The following is a 23,610-nucleotide window of genomic DNA, read 5'->3' on the forward strand; positions in this document are numbered from 1 at the left end:
ATACGTGCATTGGAAGTATTTTTCTCTGGCAAAAAATAGACAATGTTCTTGAAGTCATTAATGCAACACTTCAGTTATTGCTATTGTTACTTTTATCTTCATGCTTTAATTCTAGCAAGCAGTTTGTTTTTAATAGATGTATAATTGCCATGCGTATTATATTGGTTTCAGGTACAAATATAAGAAGGTGATTTGGCAATTACACACATTACAAAATACTCACTATGGTAAGTGTGATCACGATTTGTCATCATACAAGGTTAGTATAATGTTACTGATTATATTCCCAAGGCTGCACTTCTCATCCCTGTGACTTATTTATTTTGTAATTGGAAGTTTGTACTTAATCCATTCCCCTGTATTGCCTGCTCACCGTCTTCCTACATACTCTCTTCTTCTCTGGCAACCACCAGTTTTTTTTTTTTCTTTCTCATATTTATGAGCCTGTTTCTGTCTTTGTTCGATTTTAAGTCTTTTTGATGGCAGAGTCAATGAACCCCCTCTCTAGCACTCTTTAGGAACATGACATTTGGAAAGTCATGTATTATTTCTATGCTACTTAATCTTCACTGAGTCCTTTGACTTGTCAAATGGTGTTTTTGAGAAATCATTAAGGAAATTATGTAAATTTTAAAATACCCTGAGAATAAGCAGGCTGCACATTTGAATCCTTTCTGAAGATGAAAAACAAAACAGAAGCAAAAACAATACACACCGCATGCCGCCAATCCTAGACACATGATTTCTAGTGGAAACCACACTATTTGAAAATCATCCACATTTTACCCAAGACCAATATAAAAGCAAGTCACATTAGCAGAGTGCCCTCTACACACATCGTGATGCAATGGAAGTATTGGCACATGGTAGGTCAGCACAATTTCAAGTTTGACACTATGCTTTTTAGAGGATTTTCCACAACTCAAGGAACAATCCACTTAATCCAAGTGAGCTCATTTGAAAAGTCCAATAGGTGCATGCCACCATGATGGGCTCTAGAGAACCCAGAGCAGAGAAATATGCCACTCCTCCAGATGCCCCACTGTCTATAAGGCGTGAAGAAAACAAATACTAATATTTTTTCAATTTGTTTTCTCTAAAATTGTGATGTAAGTGTTCAATTTATCCGTATCCCAAAGTCATTATGACTTAGATATTCCCCTCCTAAAACTCTAAATCATGACCATTAGTATATGTAGTGCAGCTTACTACGGAATTCAACAGATTTCTAAATATTCATACTTGGAAGTAAGTATTAAATACTTTTATTTATTTTTTTCAAGACTTTATTTATTCATGAGAGACACAGAGAGAGGCAAGGACACAGGCAGAGGGAGAAGCAGGCTCCATGCAGGGAGCCCGATGTGGGACTCGATTCCGGGACTCCAGGATCACGCCCTGGGCCCAAGGCAGACGCTCAACCGCTGAGCCACCCAGGTGTCCTAAGTACTTTTAAATATATAAACTTAGACAAGTGCCAATTTTCTTATCTATAAAATGTAGATTATTTTGCTCAAAATGTGCTTCCATTCTTTTCTTTATGAAAATTCAGTCACAATGAAAAACCTTATATATTACTACAACAGTAAATTGCAGTGATTATGCATTTAATTAAGTAATTATATTTATATCTATGATTTATAAATGTGCACACTTACGAACATGTGTTTCCACCTGTAGGTTACAAATGTGTTTAATTTTTTTTTTTAATTTTTGGTCTGTATTTGATTTCTATTATAAGTTTACATTATAAGCAACTATCTATAAACCAAATAGTCTGAACTTTTGTGAATCATTCTTGCAAAGTGAGACTAGACTATTTTAAGATGCTAATATTCTGTTTATTAACAAAAAACATTATTAACATTCCCTTAAGTGAAAATAAATATATACAATAAAGTTTGCAAACTAGTGCTCAGATGAAACTGAAATTTTTATTTATTTATTTATTTATTTATTTATTTATTTATTTATTTATTTATTTTAGAAAGGGGGGGCAGGGGGAGAGAGAATCCTGAGGCAGACTCCCCGCTGAGTATGGAGCCTGATGTAGGGCTCCATCTCACCATTCCAGGGTCATGACCTGAGCGGAAACTACGGGTTGGCCACTTACCCAGCTGAGCCACCCAGGTGACCCTGAAAATTCTTGTTTGACATACTTGTCTTGAAATGAGAGAGTTCTGCTCTCTTTAACTAGTATTTTGAAATTTTGTATATAGAAGTCATGTATAACTTTTAGGCAAAAAACTAAGATAAAATAATTAATGAATAATATATACTCCTTACTAATGTATTTATTAAGAAAATATTTTATGGATAAAATTATCACCATGCCTTGTACAAGTCTGGTGTGCTACAGATGTTCTTTCTCTCTCTATCCTTCCCTGCTGTATCTTGTTTAACTATTGAGAATCCAAATATTGTATTCAAATAATCTGTTATAATGTATAAGTTATAATTAATATCTAGCATCTAATGGGTTAATTCTTAAATAGTTCTTTCTGGTTGCCAGATAAACAGGTGTAAAATAAAACATTCTATGACATTAATAGGATAAAAAATTGAATTGACCCTATACATTTTGGATCACTAACTTATTTTACATTAGTTCAAAAAACCTGGTAGTCATCTAGAAGCTTTTCAAAAATTACTAAGCATTTAGAAACATATCACCTCAAACTCATTCAATGTATTTATATACTTTTTTTGTCAGTTTGCTGTATAAAATATTATTAGTGGCCCAGTCATTATAAAGATGTCACATTGAAGTGAATCACCCAAAAGGAGTCTCAACTCTCTTAAGACATTTTTTTGGGGGCGTCAGGGTGGCTCAGCAGTTGAGCATCTGCCTCTTGCTCAAGGTGTGATCCCAGAGTCCTGGGATCGAGTCCCATGTAGGGCTCCCCACGGGGGAGCCTGCATCTCCCTCTGCCTAGGTCTCTGCCTCTCTTTGTGTCTCTCTTAAATCAATAACACCTTAAAAAGAAAACAACATTTTTTTTTCTAACTCATAAATTCTCCAAAAATTCCCAAAATGTCTTGGTATTTTTGCCTGAGACTCACATAAGTGTTACATTAAGTGTTAAGCTTTAAAAGTTTAAATTATGTCTTTGATTTTAGGAATAAACACTTTTATTCTTTAGGTTGGAACCATAAAGTTAAAGTAATTCACCTTTAAGTGAAATTAATTACATCGGGATGATATATTTGTTATTGATTATAAAATAAATTGAAAAATAGTTTTTTTAAATATCTGTTAAAATTGGCCCATTCAATTGCATGAAAGAATCTAACAAAAGCAGATTTATTTTCTAATTTTTGTGATAATTCAGAATTTTTACATTTGTTTTCCATCATGATCTATTCATCTATAGTGTGGTGATCATCAAGTTTTCATCTTTCTTGAGTCCCCACAAATTCAGCTTGTGATAGATTATTATGATGTCCTTTGAACTACATTAGCAATCATATTGTTTATGCTGCCAGAAGTTCACTAATAGAATGGACCATCATTTTGCATTTTTGGGGGTGAGCAATGTAAGGATACTAATTTTTTTCTTATCCGATACAATCAGCATTCAAATAAGGGATAAGGTCTTATCTCTGAGAATGGATCTGCTGTTGCTTGGAGTTCAACATCACCATTCTTGAAAAAAATCACACTCACTGCATCATCTATGGGCCCCAAATTTATTCCAAGGGAAGGAGAAACATGAAGTCATGTCCAAAACTGTTTAAGCACACAAGCAATTTAATGAAATTCCCTGAAATATTATAATAGTCATATTTTTCTCCTAAACTGCAACATTTTATTTTTTCTTAGCTAAAATCAAATCTTAAGAAAATTTACGTCTGAACTGATTCCATTATGCACATCTACAACATTCTTTGGTGTAATATTTAAATAAATTAAGTAGTTAAAAGATAAGATTAACAAGTTTTGAAATAGAATTTAAGAAAGTAAACCAGATTTTAGCCAGAAGTAGCAACTGATACCACACTAACCAGCTATTATATATGACTATAAAACTGAAATTATATGAAGATACTCTTCTTATAGTTTGGCATACAGTGAAGAACTGTGCTCCTTGAGAGAGGAGAGATCCATAAGCCGAGTGCAATGATTTCCTCCAGCCTTGATTATGTTCATCATAACCTCGTAGGATATATTTCAGGAAGGAAAGGCTGGTTGTTTAACATTTAAACATTGTAAATATAATTCACCCCACTCATAATTCTTTCTTTTTTAAAAAAATGATTTTATTTATTTGAGAGAGAGAGAGAGAGAGAGGACAGAGAAAGAGTGAGAGGGAGAAGCAGACGCCCAGGTGAGCAGAGAGCCCGATGTGGGACTCAAACCCAGGACCCTGAGATCATGACCTGAGCCAAAGGCAGATGCTTAACCGATTGAGGCACCCAGGTGCCCCAATTATATTGATAGATGCAGAAAAATAAAACAAAACATAACACCTGTATTTGATGTAAAGAACAAAAAAACACTCAGTAAAGTAAGAATGGAAGAGATTTCCTCAATCTGAATAATTGTATAAAGACAACCCACGACTGTCATACTTACAAGTGAAAGATTGAATGTTTTAACCTAAGAATCAGGGGGAAAAAATAAAAGGTAGGGTATAGCCTGTAGCAATTCTCCTGGGAATCATATTAAAGCTTAGAGTCAGTACAATTAGACAGAAAGATAAATAAATATTATGTCAATTGCAAAGTAGGGAATAAATCTATATTTCTTCACAGGGGATCATTCATGTAGAAAAGACAAAATAATCTACAAAAAGCTGCTACTGCTAATGAGAGTTAGTCATACTGTAGAATAAAAGCTTATATTAACATTTATTTCTAAAACAATAAAATTAAGGAAGCATTTAAATCAATATTAAATTCATGTAACATGAAAAAAACTGTAATTAAAATGTGTTCAATGTCTGAAACCTACAAATATTACTAAGATAAATTTAAAATACCTAGATAACTGGAAACATACATTATATTCATAGATAAAAGACTCAATATTTCTGAAACATCCATTCCTCCAAACTTGAACTATAGATTAATTGAACTACCAATAAAACTTCTAGCTGATATTGTTGAAGACTCTGACAAGCTGATTCTATAACTTATCTGAAAAAGATCATGTTTTACATTAGCCCAAACAATTTTGATAAAAATAATTATGTTGAACTCACTTTGTTATTTAAAGTATTAGTAAGTAGCCACAATAATCAAGACAATGGTATTAGCATAAGACTATCTATGTATAATATTATATAATATATGCTTATGGGATTAATGGTACATACAAAAGAGCCTAGAAATTAATCAAAACAAAAATGGCCAAGTGTTAATGGACAAAGCTGTCATGAATATTAAATAGAGAAATAATAGCACTTATAACAAATACTGGACCCATTGGAAATGCCTATATGTGAACTAAATTAACCTGGCCCTTATGATAATATGTAAAATATGACTCAAAGTAAACCATAGACCAAAACATAAAACTTTAAATTTAAATATATAAGAACAGAGGGAGTAAATATTTTGTTACTTTGTGTTTAGTAAAGAATTTCCTAAAATGTGTTCAGATTCATGTATAAGATATTAAAACATCCTTTCTGGAACCCTTAAATTCTTAAAATTGCAAGTAACACAAAAGCTGTGACTTTTGGACAGCTAATATAATTGTGGAACTGAATACAAGCAAACTTTAGAGTGGAATTTTACTGCATAAAATGAAATGTACTAAGAGAGCTTTAACTCATATATTCATCGATTACAGTTATGCATTTATCAAAAACATGTTAAACGTTCTCCCTTTGAGAAACATTTGAGAATACTTCTAAGAATAGATTATATGCTCATGGTATGCATACCCAAGTTACACATATTGAAAAGATTTTCATATTTATAATAGGAAATATATACATGTTATATCAGCAATATTAATTAATTGCTTCATATTAATATATAAAGCTATAAAAACTGAAAACAATTGACCTACTCTGGAGTTTTTAAGCATGAATTAAAATAGATTTCTCATTATAGTGAAAATGAAAAAAAAAATTCAGCTGTATTTCTTTCCCTGGATGAATCTTAAAAACAGAGCACTGAGAAAAAAAAATTACAGAAAGTGCTTATACTATTAAGCTCTCCATATATAATATCCATGAGACAAAGATGTAGTTACATACATAAATATAGATATATGGATATCCAAAATGTATTTGGTAAAATTATAAAGAAAAGACAGGAACAAATAATACTAAACTCAGTATCTACAAGCTCTAGTGGTAATGAAGAAGGATGAATAGTGAGGTGTATGCATTTATTTATTTTAAGATTTTATTTACTTATTTATTTCAGGGAGGGAGGGAGGAAGAGAGAGAGAGAGAGAGAGAGAGAGAGAGAGAGACTGAGAAAGGAGGAGAAGGGGACAGAGAGCCTCTCTAGCTGACTCCAGGCTTAGAGCTCACGACCCTGACATCATGACCTGAGTGGAAACCAAGAGTCAGATGCCTAACGAGCCGAGCTACCCATGCATCCCTCGTGAGGTGCATTTAAAGCTTATTTCTCTGAGGAGAGTGGCTCTTAAATTGGTGTTCATTTTATTATTTAAACTGACCACATACTTAAGATATTAATGCATTTGATATATTTTAATTCTAATTGGAAGACATTTGGTACGATGACTTTACCCAAATATTAAAAGAGATATACGTGTGAACACATAACCTATGCACGTGTGTACACATCTGCATTCATTACATCATGTTATGGTCTAATTTCCAACTAAGCACAATTTCGTAGTTTTATTTATCAATGTCTTCCTTTATGGGTTGTGCAACTGATATTTTCATAAAACTCCCTCTATTCTGGAGTCATAGTAATGTTATCCTACGTTTCATTTAATGTTTAATTTTCACCTCCTATACACTGGAATTACTTATTCCGCATGGCTGTGAGGTAGATCAGTAAGTTTACTTCCTTTGCAGAGCCAGGTAACACAGCTTTGTCTTCACCTGTTGGTCGAAGTGTCCATCGGTCCTCCCTCCTGACTCGCAAACAACTCCGCCCTGTGTCAATCTGACCCTATGGTTCTTAGAATATACACCTGTATCAACACATTTTTTAAACTGCTATGCCGTTTAGTGTGTCATTAATGTCAATATATTTTGCTTCATGTACTTGAAGATGATTCTTATTCTTTAAGGATGCTTGGGTGCCTTAGTCACTTGGTCACCTGACTCTTGATTTTGGCTCAGGTCATGATCTCAAGGGTCTTGGCCTGGAGCCCTACGTTGGGCTCCACGCTCAGTGGGGTGTCTGCTGCAGGAGTCTCCCTCTCCCTCTGCCCCTCCCCCTGCTTGCTCTCTCTCTCTCTCTCTCTCTCTCTAAAATAAATATATAGAAAAAAATCTTTGAAAATGATAGGTGTTCATTAAATTATTTCATTATATATTACATATATAACACATATAGTAAAACCTTCATATTTGTGTATTTGACAGTTAATCAAATATCAAGTGATTTCATTGTTTAATGAAACACTTTTATCATTACTGACATTTTTAGCCTGCTTAATAAAACATTTCTGAGAGAGGTGTATTAGCAATTTAATCCGAAATTATGTTTTGTTCATTTTGAAGATACTTTATTAGGCTCCTATAAGTTTCAAATGATTATATCACTCTGGTGACATACACTACAACTCAGTATGGCATGACCTTCACATCCTCACAATAGCATTTTGTTTTAAAGTATAGTTTGTCTAATTATATATATATTTAAAGATTCTATTTATTTATTCATGAGAGGCACAGAGAGAGAGAGAGAGGCAGAGACACAGGCAGAGGGAGAAGCAGGTTCCATGCATGGAGCCTGATGCGGGACTCGATCCCAGGCCAGGATCACACCCTGGGCTGAATGTGGCGCTAAACTGCTGAGCCACCCGGGCTGCCCTACTTTGTCTAATATTAAGTTTTGCTTGATTTATTTTGGTTGGAATTATCTAGTATTGTATTCTTTTATTTTAAAACTTTCTATATCTTTAGATCTCATATGTGCCTATTCCAAGTTACATAAGATGATTTTATTTTTCCTTACTTCCTTATGGTAATTTTTTTTTAACAGAAGAGTTTCTTACAATTACGCCACTTTGGCTCATTAATATATATTTTCACCACTTTATTGTGTGCTTCCAATTTGTCTTAATATTTTTATCTCTTCTAATATTATTTTCCAGTATTTTGTTTAAGGTTTTATTCTTGTCATGTCGAATTTTAAATTTGTATACTAAATTTGTTTCCTTAACTCAGAAATATTAACATGCTTGGGTATCTCTGGAAAATATAAGAGCAGTAAACATCTTTACTCTCTTTCCAAATATGGTAATAGCTTTTAAGTGCTTTAGTTTAGATCAAGTTTCTCAAATTTATGCCTATAAGTGATGCTGGGGCTGCTGCTGCTAAGGGTACCTGTGGATTTGCTAATCCGTCAAATTTGACATTTTGTTATTACAAAGAAAGGTGTCTTCATATGTACAACTTTCTTTTTTCATATGTACAACAGAAGGCACGTATTACCTTTATTCTTTGTTTGGCAGCATATACATGTGTGTCTATCTTGGGTCATTCATTAGGAATGTCATGTTTTGGAATCCTAATTTATTTGGGAATATCTTATCTTAACAACAGAGAAAACGACAGATGTTGGAGAGGATGTGTAGAAAGGGGCACCCTCTTACATTGTGGTTAGGAATGCAAACTGGTGTAACCTACTCTGGAAAACAGTGTGGAAGTTCTTTAAAGGGTTAGACATAGAACTACCCTACGTCCCAGCAATTGTACTACTATGTACTCACCCAAAGGATACAAAAGTACTGATTTGAAGGAACACATTCACCCCGATATTTATTGCAGCATTATCAGCAATAGCCAAATTATGGAAAGGGCCCAAATGTCAATCAACTGCTATATGGATAAAGAAGATGTGGTATATATTTATAAATATTTATAATGGAATATTACTCAAAAAAATGAAACCTTGCCATTTGCAAAAACATGGATGGAGCTAGAGCATATTATGCTAAGTGAAATACATCAGTCTGGGAAAGACAAATACCATATGATTTTAGGAATATGTGGAATTTAAGAAACAAAACAGATGAACATGGGGAAAAAGAGAGGGAGGCAAATCCAGAAACAGACTCCTAAGTATAGAGAAGACACCGATGGCTATGAGAGGCGAGGTGGGTGGGGGGTGGGCTAAGTGGTTGATGGGTATTATGGAGAGCACTTGGATGAGCACTGGGTGTCGTATGTACGTGAAAAATCACTACATTCTACTCCTGAAAATAATATTTACCCAGTATGTTAACTAACTAGACTTTAAATAAAAAACTTGGAAAAAGAGAGCTACATGTTACTATTTATTCCTAAAAAAGAATCTTTTGGTACATCTCTGGATAATGGATTAAAAGAAGCTACAGTTAAGTGCAAAAGACTATTTCAGAAGTTACTGCAGGACTCCAGCTGAGGGGTGATGGTTATTTGGACAGGGATAGGAATGAAGGAAATGTTAGGAAGTGGTTGATTTATGGATATTTTTCAAAGTATAGCTAGTAGAAGTTTCTGATGAATTGGACGTGTAGCCTGAGAGAAAACGGGGAACCAAATATAACACTGAGTGATCTTCTCAAGCAGTCTGGACTACAGCCATCATTATTGAGATGGATAATGTCTCTGGAGGAGTAGATTTAGAGAGAAATTGTATTTTTGCGGAAACTGTTTACTTGGAACATTTTGAGTTTGAGATCTCCGAGAAGAGATATTAGGGCAGCTAAAATGGAATTCAAGGAAAAAGTGGATACATACGTAAATTTGAGAGTCATCTACATGTAGATGTTACAGGAAACCATTAGACTAAATGAGATTACATGGGCAATGACTACAAGTAGATCTGATTCTTGGAAATCAGGATGCCCCACTATTCAATGAATGGGGTGATGAGGAACTAAAATGCCTATGAGATAGAAGGACCAGGGAAGGAAGAAAAGCATCTAGAGGAGCTGTGTCTGAGCCAGAGTGAGAGCCTATTTCTTGAAAGAGCTATCGGTTGAGCCAAATGGTGCCATTTTGCTGAAAATGGAGGAGAGGATTATACTTCATATTTTGGAACAGGGAAGACAAGTATAATTTTGGTGAAGTAGTAAAGATAAGTGTTTTAAGAGTGGATTTTAAAGAGCATGGAGATAGTGTGCGGTGTGAATACAGGCAACTCTTTCAAGGAGTTTATCAGGAAAGGGAGTGGGAAAATTGTATCTGGAGGGAAACGTTAGATCAAGGTCGGTTCTCAGTTTTTGTTTGCTTGAGTAAACTTTATTTTCAGATAGAAAATAAAGCCTAAGTTGGAGGACAGAGGAATTATGGAGGGGGGAAATGAAGATAGAGGAGAGGAATTAATTGACAGAGTCATTGTTTCAGTTATTTAAGTTCCATTTGAATAAAAAAAATGTTCTAATGCTTCTAGAATTTGATACTGAGATTGGGATAAGGTTATTTATAAGAACTCAAATGTATCAATGTACTAGACAAAAAACAACAAAAAACAGACTCTAGTGTATAAATGCCTCACCAAAATTCTCCCCATGGAGAGGAGAGGTTGGAATGGAATTGGCCTGCAAATAAAGATAAGAAATGGTCCTTGATGGTTGGTCTTGAGCTAATGTGAATAATCCCATATGTTTTGCCATAATTTACTTATTTATGGGCACATATTATGTATTAAATACTATTCTTTATTTTATTTTTTTATTTTTTAAAAATACTATTATTTAAAAGCAGTGAATGAATGAATGAAGTTCAGGCCTAATTGGAGCAACATATATATAGATTTTATTTATTTCTTTGAGAGAGAGAGCAAGAGAGAGTGAGCATGAGTGGGAGGGAGGGGCAGAGGGAGAGGGAGAAGCAGACTTCCCGCTGAGCAGGGGTTCTGATGTACGGCTCTATCCCAGGACCCCGGGATCATGACCTGAGCCGAAGGCAGATACTTAATGGACTGAGCCACCCCGTCGCCCCGGAGCAGTATTTGTAATGCATGTCTGAAGTGACAATTGATCTCAGCCTGGGTGTGAATGAGGACGAGCACCCCAACTGCAGGTGGCATTCATCCGGTCAACATATGGCAAGTTAGCATAGTACTTGTTGCTTGTTTCTACAATACAGCAACACTAAATCATGAGATAACAAGGAATGCAGAAAAGAAAAAAAAAAAAAACAAGGAGAAATAGAGGGGCCTGATCCAAGTAATCCTGAAACCTAATTTACCTGTGAACTTTACAGGCATGTGGGCCAATAAATTTATTTTAAATATTAGAACAAATGGAGTTATTTTTAGATATTTTGTAGTTATCTGTTACGTGGCAACAGGTAACTCATAAACAGACGTATACTTTATAAACCAGGATTTCATAAAAGTATTGTGTTTTATACTTTCAATCCTTGGTTAAAGCAATACCAACATCTTTGGGTGTTCTTCCCTTTGTCTGCTAAGGAAAAGGTGTCAAATAGGATCCTTTTGTATGTTAAGGGAAATTACTCATTCGAACACACTTGTGAAAAGCAAATTTCATATATCAAAATAAGCACATTGACAATAGCAAAATGTGTAATGTGTAGAAGCTAGAAGGACTTAAAGACACCCACTCTTCAGTAGTGGCATTTTGTATTGTTAGATGCAGCCGCTAACAAAGATTTATTTCAGACTGAAAGGCAACCAGGAATGAGTTCATAAAATCTAAATTTAATTTCCATCACCTAAAGTTGCAATTAGATTACATTTGAAATTTGTGGATCCTAATCTTTGGATGTGTTTGCATGAGAATTGAGAAAAAAAAATAAAACAAGAAAGGTTCAACAAATAAAGAGCACAACAAATTAACAGGTTCCTGGACCGAGTTATGCATATGATTTGTTTAAGGGAAGTGAGACAGAGAGCCGAGGCGAACACGGTAACGATGCGGAAACTAGCGGTGTTGTGATTTAATTCGTGAGTTCTGGTAAGAGCCGAGTCTTTCAGACTCATTAGGAGCATGACTACAGGAGCAGCTCTCCAACTTTGGCTCCTTTGGCAATACAACTGTCAGGCAAGCAGTGAACAATGGGGGTCCCATTTTGGGGTATTAATCAGGATAAGCTCTCACAGTGCACAGAACAACATATTTAGGCAAAATGGGGAAATATATATAATTTAGTGATCACTGAGCTGTGTAGTAAGTAGTGCAGTTCTTGGGCAGCTTAGGTAGGTAGAGAAAGAAAGGACAAATGGATTCATGTATCCAGCACCATTTGACATGGCAGGAAATGTTCTTAGTGTTTGTGAATACGATGGTCAACAAAGGGCAACTAGACCTGATTTTCCGATTTGAGATGTTCACAATCTAGTGGGGGGGGGGGGGGATTACATTAAAAAGTGATATGGGCTGGATTTAAATCTAATAAGTGATAAGCGCACAATCTAAAGCATGCATAAAGTTAGAGGACGGAAGGAGGAGCTGTAAAATTTGCCTGAGAGATTGAAGAAGATCTCACAGATGTTGTGACATATGAAATAGCTTTTCAGAGTAAATAGATGTTTGTAAAGCCAGAACAAAGTGAGCAGAGGGGATTGAGAGATGAAAGGATTATACAATTATTGAAAGAACGTGGCCTGTTTGAGGATCTGGGACTAAAAGTATGATATATATTTTTTCTGAGAATTGAGCTGAGAACAGAGAAGGGCAAGTTTTACTTAAAAAAAAGAACAAAAAGCCACATATGTTCTATGTAGAATTTTGTTTTGTTTTGTTCTATGCAGAATTTATTTCGTACACACTCAGGACATATGTGTGTATCCACGCCTTAGGGATGAGTACTAAACGGAGCGATGGCATAAATCAAGTTGTGATTGGAAGCAATGCTTCTTAATAATTTACTTTTGTATCACATAAGCCAATGGTTCTCAAACTTCAGGGTGCATGAAGATCACCTAGGGAGCCTGATAAAACCCTCGATACTGGACTACAGCAAGTTTCTAATTCATGGTATGCCCAGATATTTGGTTTAGAATATAAGAGACACTATTCTGTTTGTTTCTATGAGGGTGTTTTCAAATAAAAATAACATTTAAGGGATCCCTGAGTGACGCAGCGGTTCGGCGCCTGCCTTTGGCCCAGGGCGCGATCCTGGAGACCCGGGATCGAATCCCACATCGGGCTCCCGGTGCATGGAGCCTGCTTCTCCCTCTGCCTATGTCTCTGCCTCTCTCTCTCTCTCTTTCTCTCTGTGTGACTATCATAAATAAATAAAAATAAAAAAAAAAAACTTAAAAAAAATTTAAAAAATATAACATTTAAATTACTAGACTAAATGGGCCTTTGGCTGGCTCAGTTGGTAGAGCATGTGACTCTCGATCTCAAGGTCGTGAGTTCGAGCCCCCAGGTTGGAAATCATGTGGCCATTTGTTACTGAAACCCAGAAATGTAATAGAAATTTCTAATTATCTGAATTGTAGATTACATGGAGGGAAGGCATTATTATCTGCACAGAAATATTCCAGGTTTTTTATTAGATAGCTCTATTCCTCAAGAACTGTGATATGTGGGGCACCTGGGTGGCTCAGTCAGTAAACATCTGCCTTCACCTTGGGTCATGATCTCAGGGTCCTGGGATGGAGCCCCACATGGGGCAACCTGCTTAGTGAGTGGAGAGCCTGCATCTCCTTCTCCCTCTGCTGCTCCCCCAGCTGTGCTTCTCTCTCTCTCTCTCTCTTTTTCTCTCAAATAAACAAGCAAACAAATAAATAAATTTTAGAAAAATAAAATAAAAATGAACTGTGATATGTGATGAGAATACAGTACTTTCTAGTTCTCTAATCGAAGGCAGCTCATGGAATTCATCTGATTCTCAGTGTCTTCTTTGAAATCATAGAAATAATCTTCCACAGGATGAATTTTAGAGATAAATAATAAAATAAACTTTGATCAGTTAAAATATCTGACCCAAACTTGGTATTCAATGAGTAGGAGCTTCCCTAAGGGTCCATATTAGGAGGAACATAGATCTAGGAGCCAGACTATTCAGATTCATATTCTGTATGAGTCTCATTTTCCTTACCTATAAAATGAAAATCATACTTGTCCTCTCTCTTTCAGAGAATCTTATTAGGACGACACGTCTCCACAAGTACACCATACAAAAGCAAGATTGCTATCAATTGTATTTAGCAGTAGCAGGAACTATATCATAGATCAGACTCATGTGTTCTGCCTTCAGCACATGACGGGGCAGCTGTAGAGTCACTTTGAAAATCAAAGGATAAAAGAAAGCAGAATCGAATACCATGCAAATAAGAGCTGCATTCAGAGGCCCAGACACTTTTTTTAATGACACCTCATACTCTCATTAGCATGTGGCCTGTTCATCTGCAAGAAGGGCCTTTCGTGTTTTTTTTTTTTTGTCTTCCTTTCTTTTCCTGTGCTTGGAACTGGTTTGCTTTATTTACTCTTGAATCCCGTTTCCTTGCTCATCTGTGCAGAAGGGGCCCCTTTCTCTTACTTGCACAGCACTCTAGGTAGGGTAAAAAAAAAAGTTCTTTAAAATATTAACTTCTGTCGTTCCATAGAACACCAAGTTCCTCAGAAACTTACATTAAGAGGGTTTTTAAACACCTGATTTCAATTCTCCAAAAGACCATGTCAAATGAAGGAGAAAACAAGACATACACTGGGAGAAAATATTTGTAAAATACACATCTGGTGGGCTACTTTCTTTTTTTTTTAATTTTTTTTTAATTTATTTATGATAGTCACATAGAGAGAGAGGGAGAGGCAGAGACATAGGCAGAGGGAGAAGCAGTCTCCATGCACCGGGAGCCTGACGTGGGATTCGATCCTGGGTCTCCAGGATCGCGCCCTGGGCCAAAGGCAGGCGCCAAATCGCTGCGCCACCCAGGGATCCCTGGTGGGCTACTTTCTAAGACATGCAAAGAACTCTTAAAGTTGACTGATGAGAAAACAAAATCTGATTCAAAAGTGGGCCAAGGGCCTTAACAGACACCCCGTCAAAGAAGACATACAGATGGCAAATAGGTGTATGGAAAGATGCTCCATGTGTTCATCATCAGAGAAACACACATCAAAGCAACAGTGAGATTCCACTCTATACCTCAGAGTCACCCAAATCTGGGGACCGCTAAGAACCGCAAAGGCTGATGAGGCTGTGCAGCAACAGGAACTCTCATCCATTCCTGGTGAGAAGGCAAAATAGGATAACCACTTTGGAAAACAGTTGTGAGATTCTTACAGAACTGCATATACCCTTACCATATGATGCACTCATTACACTCTTTGGTATCTACCCAAAGAAATTTAAAACTTCCACCCAGACAAAAACCTACACATGAATGTTTTTATCATAGCCGTTTATTCAGAATTGCCCAAACTTGGGAAACAACCAAGATGTCCCTCAGTGGGTGAATGGATACATAAATTGTGGTACAATCTGGACAATGCAACGCTATTGAGTATTAAAAAGCAATGAGCTATCAAGCCATAAAAATCCATGGAAGATCTTTAAATATGCTGATTACTAGCCGAAGAGGCCAATCTTAAAGGCAACAAACTGTATAATCCAAATTATATGGAAAAGGAAAAACCTATGGAGCCAGTTAAAAAAAAAAAATCAGTGGATACCAGAGATCAGTGTGTGGAGATGAATAAGCGTACACATGGGGCTTTCAGTGCAGGGAAAATGCTGTATGTGATACTATCATGATGAATATGTACTACCGTACATTTGTCTAAACCCACAGAATGCCAAGAATGAGACTTAAACTAACCTTCAGAATTTGGAGGATTATGATGTGTCACAGATGTGACAAGTCTACCAATCTCGTGGAGGATGTTGACGACGGAGGGTGTTACTCATGTGTAGGTGTGGGGGCTGTTTGGGAAATCTCTGCACCTACTCTTAATTTTGTGGTAGACCTAAAACTGCTCTACAAAAAAAAATACAGCCTTAAAAAATCCAGTTGGATAAAAAAAACAGCAAGAACATTCCCAGAACAGGATATGATAGTAAGTGCTTTGGTAATGTGGTTGCATTTGAGGTTAATGTTACAAACAAAGGTATGTAGAAGAGCCCCCAGTGATATTTAATAAGGCATTTACGCCAAGCAATCAGTGTGCGACTGTGCACTCCCTAAACAAGTCTCCAAGATGGCTTCAAAATATCAACTATTGTTCTTTCTTTCTACATATCTATTTATAATTAGGATAACATTATTTTTAGCAATGCTTTTTTGAGGTGTCCCTAAGGCTACAATACAGTATATGATCTACTCTACTGCTTTACTTAGTAAATATGTATTAACTAATTTGCCACACAAAGTACTAACAAATAGAATAAAAAAAGAACTTATTAAGTATATATTTAATATGTTACTTAAGTAAAAATGAGCATTTAATGATCATTGCAAATAATATAATTTTCATGGTATATATAAACTCATGTTGATTTGCAAATTAGTTTCTACTTGATGCAAATATTTGGACTGAGATGAGACAAGATTTAGAATCTAATGTATGGTTTCTGATGAAATGCCACTGGATTAAATTTGCAATTATTTTAAAGTAAGTTCATGGTTTTGTTCTGTTTTGTTTTGTTTGTTTGTTTGTTTGTTTGTTTTTCCTAACAGGGATTCTTTCCTTCCATCTTCTGTACACAGAGCCTGTTCCCCAAAGTGCACAATCTTTTCTGAATCTTTTCAATGTCCTTATCATTTCTTGGATATATTAATCCATTAATCCTTTATTTTTTCAACTAATGTTGAATGAGCTCTTACCATTTAACAGTCATTTAATTGTCATTAGGTGACAAAGAGCATGCAATTCTACTCCTAGTCTGGTTATTTTGAAAATGAAAATTAACCAGAATGATCATAAATGAACCCACTCATGTATTCTTTATAACACTCATTTAAAAGTAATTAGTGAATGCTTATTTTCAAAGAGAATGTTGTGTTGAAAAAATTATCTAAATGGAAGCCACTTGAGCTAATTTTGCAGATGTAAAAACATAAAAATTCAAGCAGGATATAAAAGGCTGGAGCAGTCTAATTATTGATTGGTAACAGAGGACATCATGAAAGTGCGTAAACCATGAGGATCCATCAGCTCACACCCACTAGAATGGTTATAATCAAAAGATACATAACCATAAATACTGGTAATCATATGCAGAAGTTGAAACCCCCTTCTGCTTTTGGGTATGTAAACGTAGCTCCTTTGGAAAATAGGCAGTTCGTCAAATAATTAAATACAGAGTTTCTACGTGACTGAGCTATCTCACTTCAGGTTGTACACCCCAGAAGAAATTAAAACATGGCTACAAATAACTTTCATATTAATGCTCATAGCAGTGTTGTTCATGATAGGCAAGCAGTGGAAACAACCCACGGAGCAGGCCTCACGGTTAGGAGGCAAACCAGATAATTTGACTCAGGGATGGGATGAAGTGTTCAGTGATGTCAATTTTCCACCAGTATGCTGGGATTAAAGTGGGGAAAAAATATGTGATTTATTCCTGCATCTGACAATGAGTAACTGCATCTAATAAGTTCTCTATACTCTGCTAGATGCTAGATGCTGGCACCACAAATAAAAATGGTGAGAGCCCTGCTCCCGAGAGAATTTCTGTATAAATCTTCATGTACAAGTGACATTTTTTTTTATGATACATAAAGTAGTTTACCATTTTCTGAAGCAGCAACTGTAATGTTGTACCACGGAGTTTCTTCTCTATCAAGAACCTTTGTAGTCCTAATGGTTCCGGTATTGGCATCAATGTTGAAACATCTGTCATCTTCAGCACTGTAGTCAATGAAGTATCTAGGAAAAAAACAGATAACTCTTCTTTTCGCCTGATAATAGAAGGAGGAAAGTGCAACTAAAACTTGGGCAGGATTAGATCAAATATATTCAAATATTTAAATACATATTTTTAGTTTCTATAGTTGACTTTTAGGATTTGCCTGGCAACTTTATATTTTGCATCAGATGGACATTGATTATTTTTATCTGTCAACACTTAATAATTATTTTCATTAATAATTCAAATAAAAAACACCTTTCTGAATTCCATAAATAGCACAGTAGGTAGTAGGAACATAAGGTTTAATAAGGGAAAGACAAAATTTGCCTCTGGGAAGTCTATAGTACATTGGAAGAAAAAAAAAAAAAACCTAAACCTTTAATGAAACTTCTCATTGCTACAGGTACAAATTTTTAGGATAATAGGAGATGTCAGATATTAATTTATCCTGGAGTTTCATTATAGCTGATATTTGAAGATAAATATAAATCAAAACCAAAACATTTCAATTAATTAACATTGTGTCTCCATCACCTAGCCCCACTGTTGAATGAAAAAATGAAAAGACAACTGAATGACCGGCAAGTTGCATTACTGGCCACACATCATCTTTCCTCTCCAATGCATAAAAATTTGCAGAGCTTTCTCATATTAGATTTTGCTTCTAGCCTACTTGAGGAAATAGATGAGCACCGGGTGTCTGTATGTGTCAAATCACTAAATTGTACACCTGAAGCTAATATTACACTGTATGCTAACTGGAGTTTAAATAAAAACTTAAAAAAAAAAAGAGAGAATGAGATGAAAAGTGATCGAAAGTGATCATCATTATTGAGAGGGATGGTGTCTTGTTCTCTATCTGGGACAAGGTTTCATAAGATTTTGCCTATTCCTTCTTATGTCCTGCCACTGACACAAAAAAGAACGTGCTGGGACTAGTCCACTGGTCTCAGAAAGAAGATGAGAGACACAAGGACAAAGTTGTCCCAGTTCAGTGCCCCATCCTAGAGTAGAGCTACCTACTAAGTGAGCAGATGCATGATTGAATGCATGGAGTTAAGCAGAGCTGGAAAACAAAAACCAGCCTCGTTCAGCTGATCCTCAGCTAGCTCAGACACATACGCTATGGTTATAAATTACATTATCCAGCAACAGTTTACTAACATAAATATGAATTAAAAATATAGCAAACAATCATCCTATGCCCTGGAAACTTTCTAAAAACTATTTTTCAAACTTTCTAAAAACTATTTAAGGAAGAACGTTTCCCTTTTTCCTAATCTCTAATACTTCTCCTCTTCCTTAATCTCAGCTTAAGTAACGTTTCATCTAGCGCTGCAGAACAAAAATGAATCAATTCGGTACAAGTACTAGGGGAAGAATATCTGAAATACAGGAAACCAAAGTGGAAATATGCAAATTAAAGACAGATCTCTATTTGTTTTAAAAAACAATGTATGTTTCAACGTGGCAAGGCAGGAAAGGATGAGATATGTGGCTGGGGGCAGGACAAGAAATCCACGTAGCACATGCTAAAGAGTCCTTGCCTTTTTTAAAAAAAAGCAATAGGGGAATTTTTTAACAAAGGAACTAACCTATCTATTTCTATTCCGGAAAAATCACAGTGGCTACTTTGAAGACTTTATTCATTCATTCATTCTTCATTCATTTAAGGGAGAATGAGAGAGACAGAGCAAACATGAGCAGGGGTAGGGGCATGGGAAAGGGAGAGAATATCAAGTAGATGCCACATTGAGTGCAGAGCCTGACAGAGGGCTCGATCCCGGGACCCTGAGATCATGACCTGAGCTGAAACCAAGAGTTGGACTCTTAATCAATTGTGCCCCCCAGGCAACCTCACAATGGCTACTTTCTTAGATGGCAGACAGTTTAAAGAATTTCAGAAAAGAAATGATGTCACATTGAACATAGGTAGAAAAAAAGGAAGAAAATGGACAGAACTGCATAAAATAATGCTACATATAGGATACAGCCTGTAGAACTCTTTATTGGAGAGGCATTAGTAAGTGAGAGAAATTATAAAGGAAATACAAAATAAAACATTTTGGTTTGTTTTTTGCGTGTGTATGTGTGTTTGATCTACCATGTAATTGCTAAGCTTGTTTACTGAGCTGGATAGAGGTAGAAGAAACAAACAAACAATTCCCTTTGGGAGAGAAAGGATTTGAGAGAATTCAATGATTTTGAACACATTATGCCTTAGGAGCCAACTCAATAAGCACGTGAAATTAAAAGTAGAGAACTGCATATGGGTGCAGAGTTCAAGTGCTTTTTCTGGACAGGAAACATCCATTGGAGAGATATCAGCCCAAATTTAAGGTGTTGGGAGTGGCCCGATTTCATCTGGGAGAGAACCGTAGGAGAAAAGTGAAATATTGAGCGATATAGCGCCCAACCTTTGGAGCCTAGAGCAGCCTCCCAACTGTATACGAGCAGGTGCTCGCAAAGGGTGAAGGATGGAAGGAGGAAAGGAGGAAAGGAAAAATGGGAGTGTTAGGGCACAGGAGAGTATTTCAAGTGAACGATACACTGGATCCTGAAAAGGTTGAGTGAGGTTAGTAAGGGTTGATCGGATCTGGAAGATGGACATCATTAGTTCCCTTGAAAACAATAGTTTCATTAAAATACAAACTGTTCTTTTTTTTTTTTTAATGGTGGATTCAAGAGTAGATTGAAAGTTAATATACCAAGCCCAAGAGACACTTTATAGGACATCTTTACCTGAGAACAAATATCAGAAAAATGGTGCCTGGTATTATCAGAGAAGTGGTTCAACAAATCATCTGTTTCTTATATTGGGGATAGTAAGCACTGTCTTTGCTGAAGGGAATGATCCTCTTGAAAGAGTGAAATACGTAAAGAGGTAAAACTTCTGAGAAGGTGAGGAGAACTGGGTTCCCGATAACAAATCCAAGAGTTCCCATTGAAAGTAATAGAGACACTTCTTCCCTTTTGGCATGAGGAAAATCTCAGAATTTGGGGAATCATAAAGGATAGGTGATTGTGCTCATGGGAATATTTTGGAATTCATCATGCTTTCTGGAACAGAGTATAAATGTAGTTGAAGTACGATACCATGCCTCTCCTACGTGTAATGTGTTAAAAGAGTAAGTAGGCACCGTGCTCAGGTGTGAAACCTTATAACACCCTGTGGATACACATGCACATGCGTGACGGAAGATATTAATAGCATCATGCAGATCGAAACTATAGAGCATCCTAAGAAATCCCATTTAATGAAAATAACACCTTAAAGAACTAGAATATAACCCTCGCAGCTGTGTGATGAAAACAAGAAATAGGCCATTTTGCACAGATTGTTCTAAAAATAACTGCATGCCAACTGAAGAAAGTTCAACATAAAGAAGGAACTTAAATGGGAAGAGGTACAGGTATAAAGCAAATCTGATTCAGAGAAAAGACAGGAGATCCAACGCTAGAGAAGAGTGGGACAGACCAATGCCCCCGGGCTTTCCCAAAGCATCGAGTGAACTGATTTTCACTTGAGTTCCTATCACAAAAAGATCCTTCGCATAATATTCTTTTTCTGGAGGCCCTGATGCTGAAGATGAGGGCTAGATTGCTTCAAAGATATGAGAAGTCTTGTCACACAGAAATGCTTACTTCCTTTAAAATGTCATCAGTTGGAAATCTGGTTATTCCATCCTCTAAAGTGAGTTGTCATTAACCTGTCTTAGAGATACTTTCCATTCTTTTCGGTACCCTAAGAACCACGACTTTTGTATTGGAAAGTTAGATCTAAAGTCAAAACACATTCAATTCCAAAATTTCCTACATCGACTTTCTGCGAAGCTCAGATTACACTGTTCTCAACACGGCCCTATGAAATACAGGATGACAGGCCCCATCTTAGAAATCTGATCACTGCAAAACCATCAGTCTGGAAAAAAAACTTGGGGGACGCCTGGGCAGCTCAGTGTCTGACTCTTGATTTCAGCTCAAGTCATAATGGCAGCGTCCTGGGATTGAGCCCTGCATCAGGCTCTGCACTTAGTGGGAGTCTGCTTGTCCGGCTCCCTCTGCCCCCCTGCCCCCTACTTGGGTACTCTCTCTTTCTCTCTCTCTTGAATAAACAGTCTTTAAAAATATTGGAATTCTTCTATTTCCCAGCTAAATTAAGACTAAGAAATGCACAGTGTTTATATCAGGGCAATCTGTTCCCTTTTGGGCACGTCATACAGACTTTCTAATGTAAATGTTAGCAGCCGTGCCTAAATACATTTAGAGTAAAAATACTTTTTATTTGAATTAAAAAAAAAAAAAACGATGTTCAAATATTTTTTTGAAGTGGTAGGTATAATGCTAGGTATGTGTCTTCAGTTCCATGTTATTTACTTCTTACCTTTCTCTGCGACCTAACTCTCTTGGGAAATCTACAATGTAAGGGCTAGATATTAGGGGATGCTTGGATGCAGAGTCTTGAACGTGGAGTTGCAATTGAATTTCAACTCAAGTAGAACTAAATAGTTCTGCTTTACTCTATTCCTGGATTTCTGCCTAGCCATACAAATACAAATTGGAAAACAAAACAAAAAACCAAACAGGAAATGTAAGAGAAAAGAAACTACTTAAAACTAATTTGGGGTTTTAAATGTAGAATTATCCAGTGCTAATTATTTAAGATGGAGATATAGCATGGATCCCTAAAATTGTTTATCAAACAAATAAAAAATAGATGAAAATATTCTCAGTAGGTAATTTTAAAAAATATTTTCATAATAAAATCCATATGTTTCCTTTTTAAAACCTTCAAAAAGGTCAACACAGCATCTTAACACTTTATGAACTCATATATAAATACTTAGAATTTTCACAATGCTAATGTTAATTTGACATTTTTAGGGATATCTAACGAGCAAAAGTCAAGTAATCCATTTGTGTGGATGCTGTTAGTTCTAAATTGGGATTAATGATAACATCTGAGAAAATAGAGTTCTGAGAATTTTTTTTGAAATTATTATCCATTGCTATAAAAAAATAAACCAGAGCAAACTGAGACAAGAGTATATGTAAATTGGCAAGATGTTTAAAAATATTATTCCTTGAATTCTACTTTCTCTCTTTGTATAAGACTATACAGGGAGGGACCACTCAGACATGAGTTATTCACAAAAACCATAAGAGATAAAGAAAGCTCACATTCATGGAGCACTCAGGGTGTACCATATTTTAAGTGTTTTCTATATAATTAGTTAATGAACTAATATTCATAATGTAAACTCAAAACAACTGCATGGGACAAGTACTATTAATAGCCCCTTTTACAAAGGAGGACAGTGAGGTACAGAGAGATGAAGAATTTTATCTTACATTACAGAGCCAGGTAGGTCAAGTGATTAAAATACAATTTAGGTCCATTCAGTAATATTTATAACCTCTCTTTTTTTTAAAAAAATGATAGATAATATTTAAGGCTTTATCTATTCATTCTAATGTATTTATTTGAAGGAACACAAGGAAAAAATGAGGGATATTTAAAAGAGGAAATAATAAGACTTGGGAATTGGATATGATTTAGTTAGGGAAACAGACAGAAAAGAAAAGAATTGGCAAACCAACATGATCGATATTCAGAGTTTAAAATAGGAGACAAGAGTAAAATTCTGAGTGAAACAAGACTTCAGGAGTGGTTTCGATCAGT

At 35.8% G+C, this 23,610-nt stretch overlaps 1 protein-coding gene across 2 annotated transcripts in view; it reads right to left on the reverse strand.

Moving 5' to 3' along the window:
• The window catches only part of CDH18 (cadherin 18), a 947,353-nt gene that overhangs the window by 44,430 nt on the left and 879,313 nt on the right, over positions 1-23,610 (reverse strand). For both annotated transcript variants that reach the window (XM_041746928.1, XM_041746929.1), the window contains one exon: positions 17,808-17,944. In XM_041746928.1, the coding sequence (XP_041602862.1) occupies positions 17,808-17,944 (137 nt within the window). The remainder of the gene's footprint in view (positions 1-17,807; positions 17,945-23,610) is intronic.

The sequence above is a fragment of the Vulpes lagopus genome, chromosome 3, assembly GCF_018345385.1.
Source record: "Vulpes lagopus strain Blue_001 chromosome 3, ASM1834538v1, whole genome shotgun sequence".
Lineage (NCBI taxonomy): Eukaryota > Metazoa > Chordata > Mammalia > Carnivora > Canidae > Vulpes > Vulpes lagopus.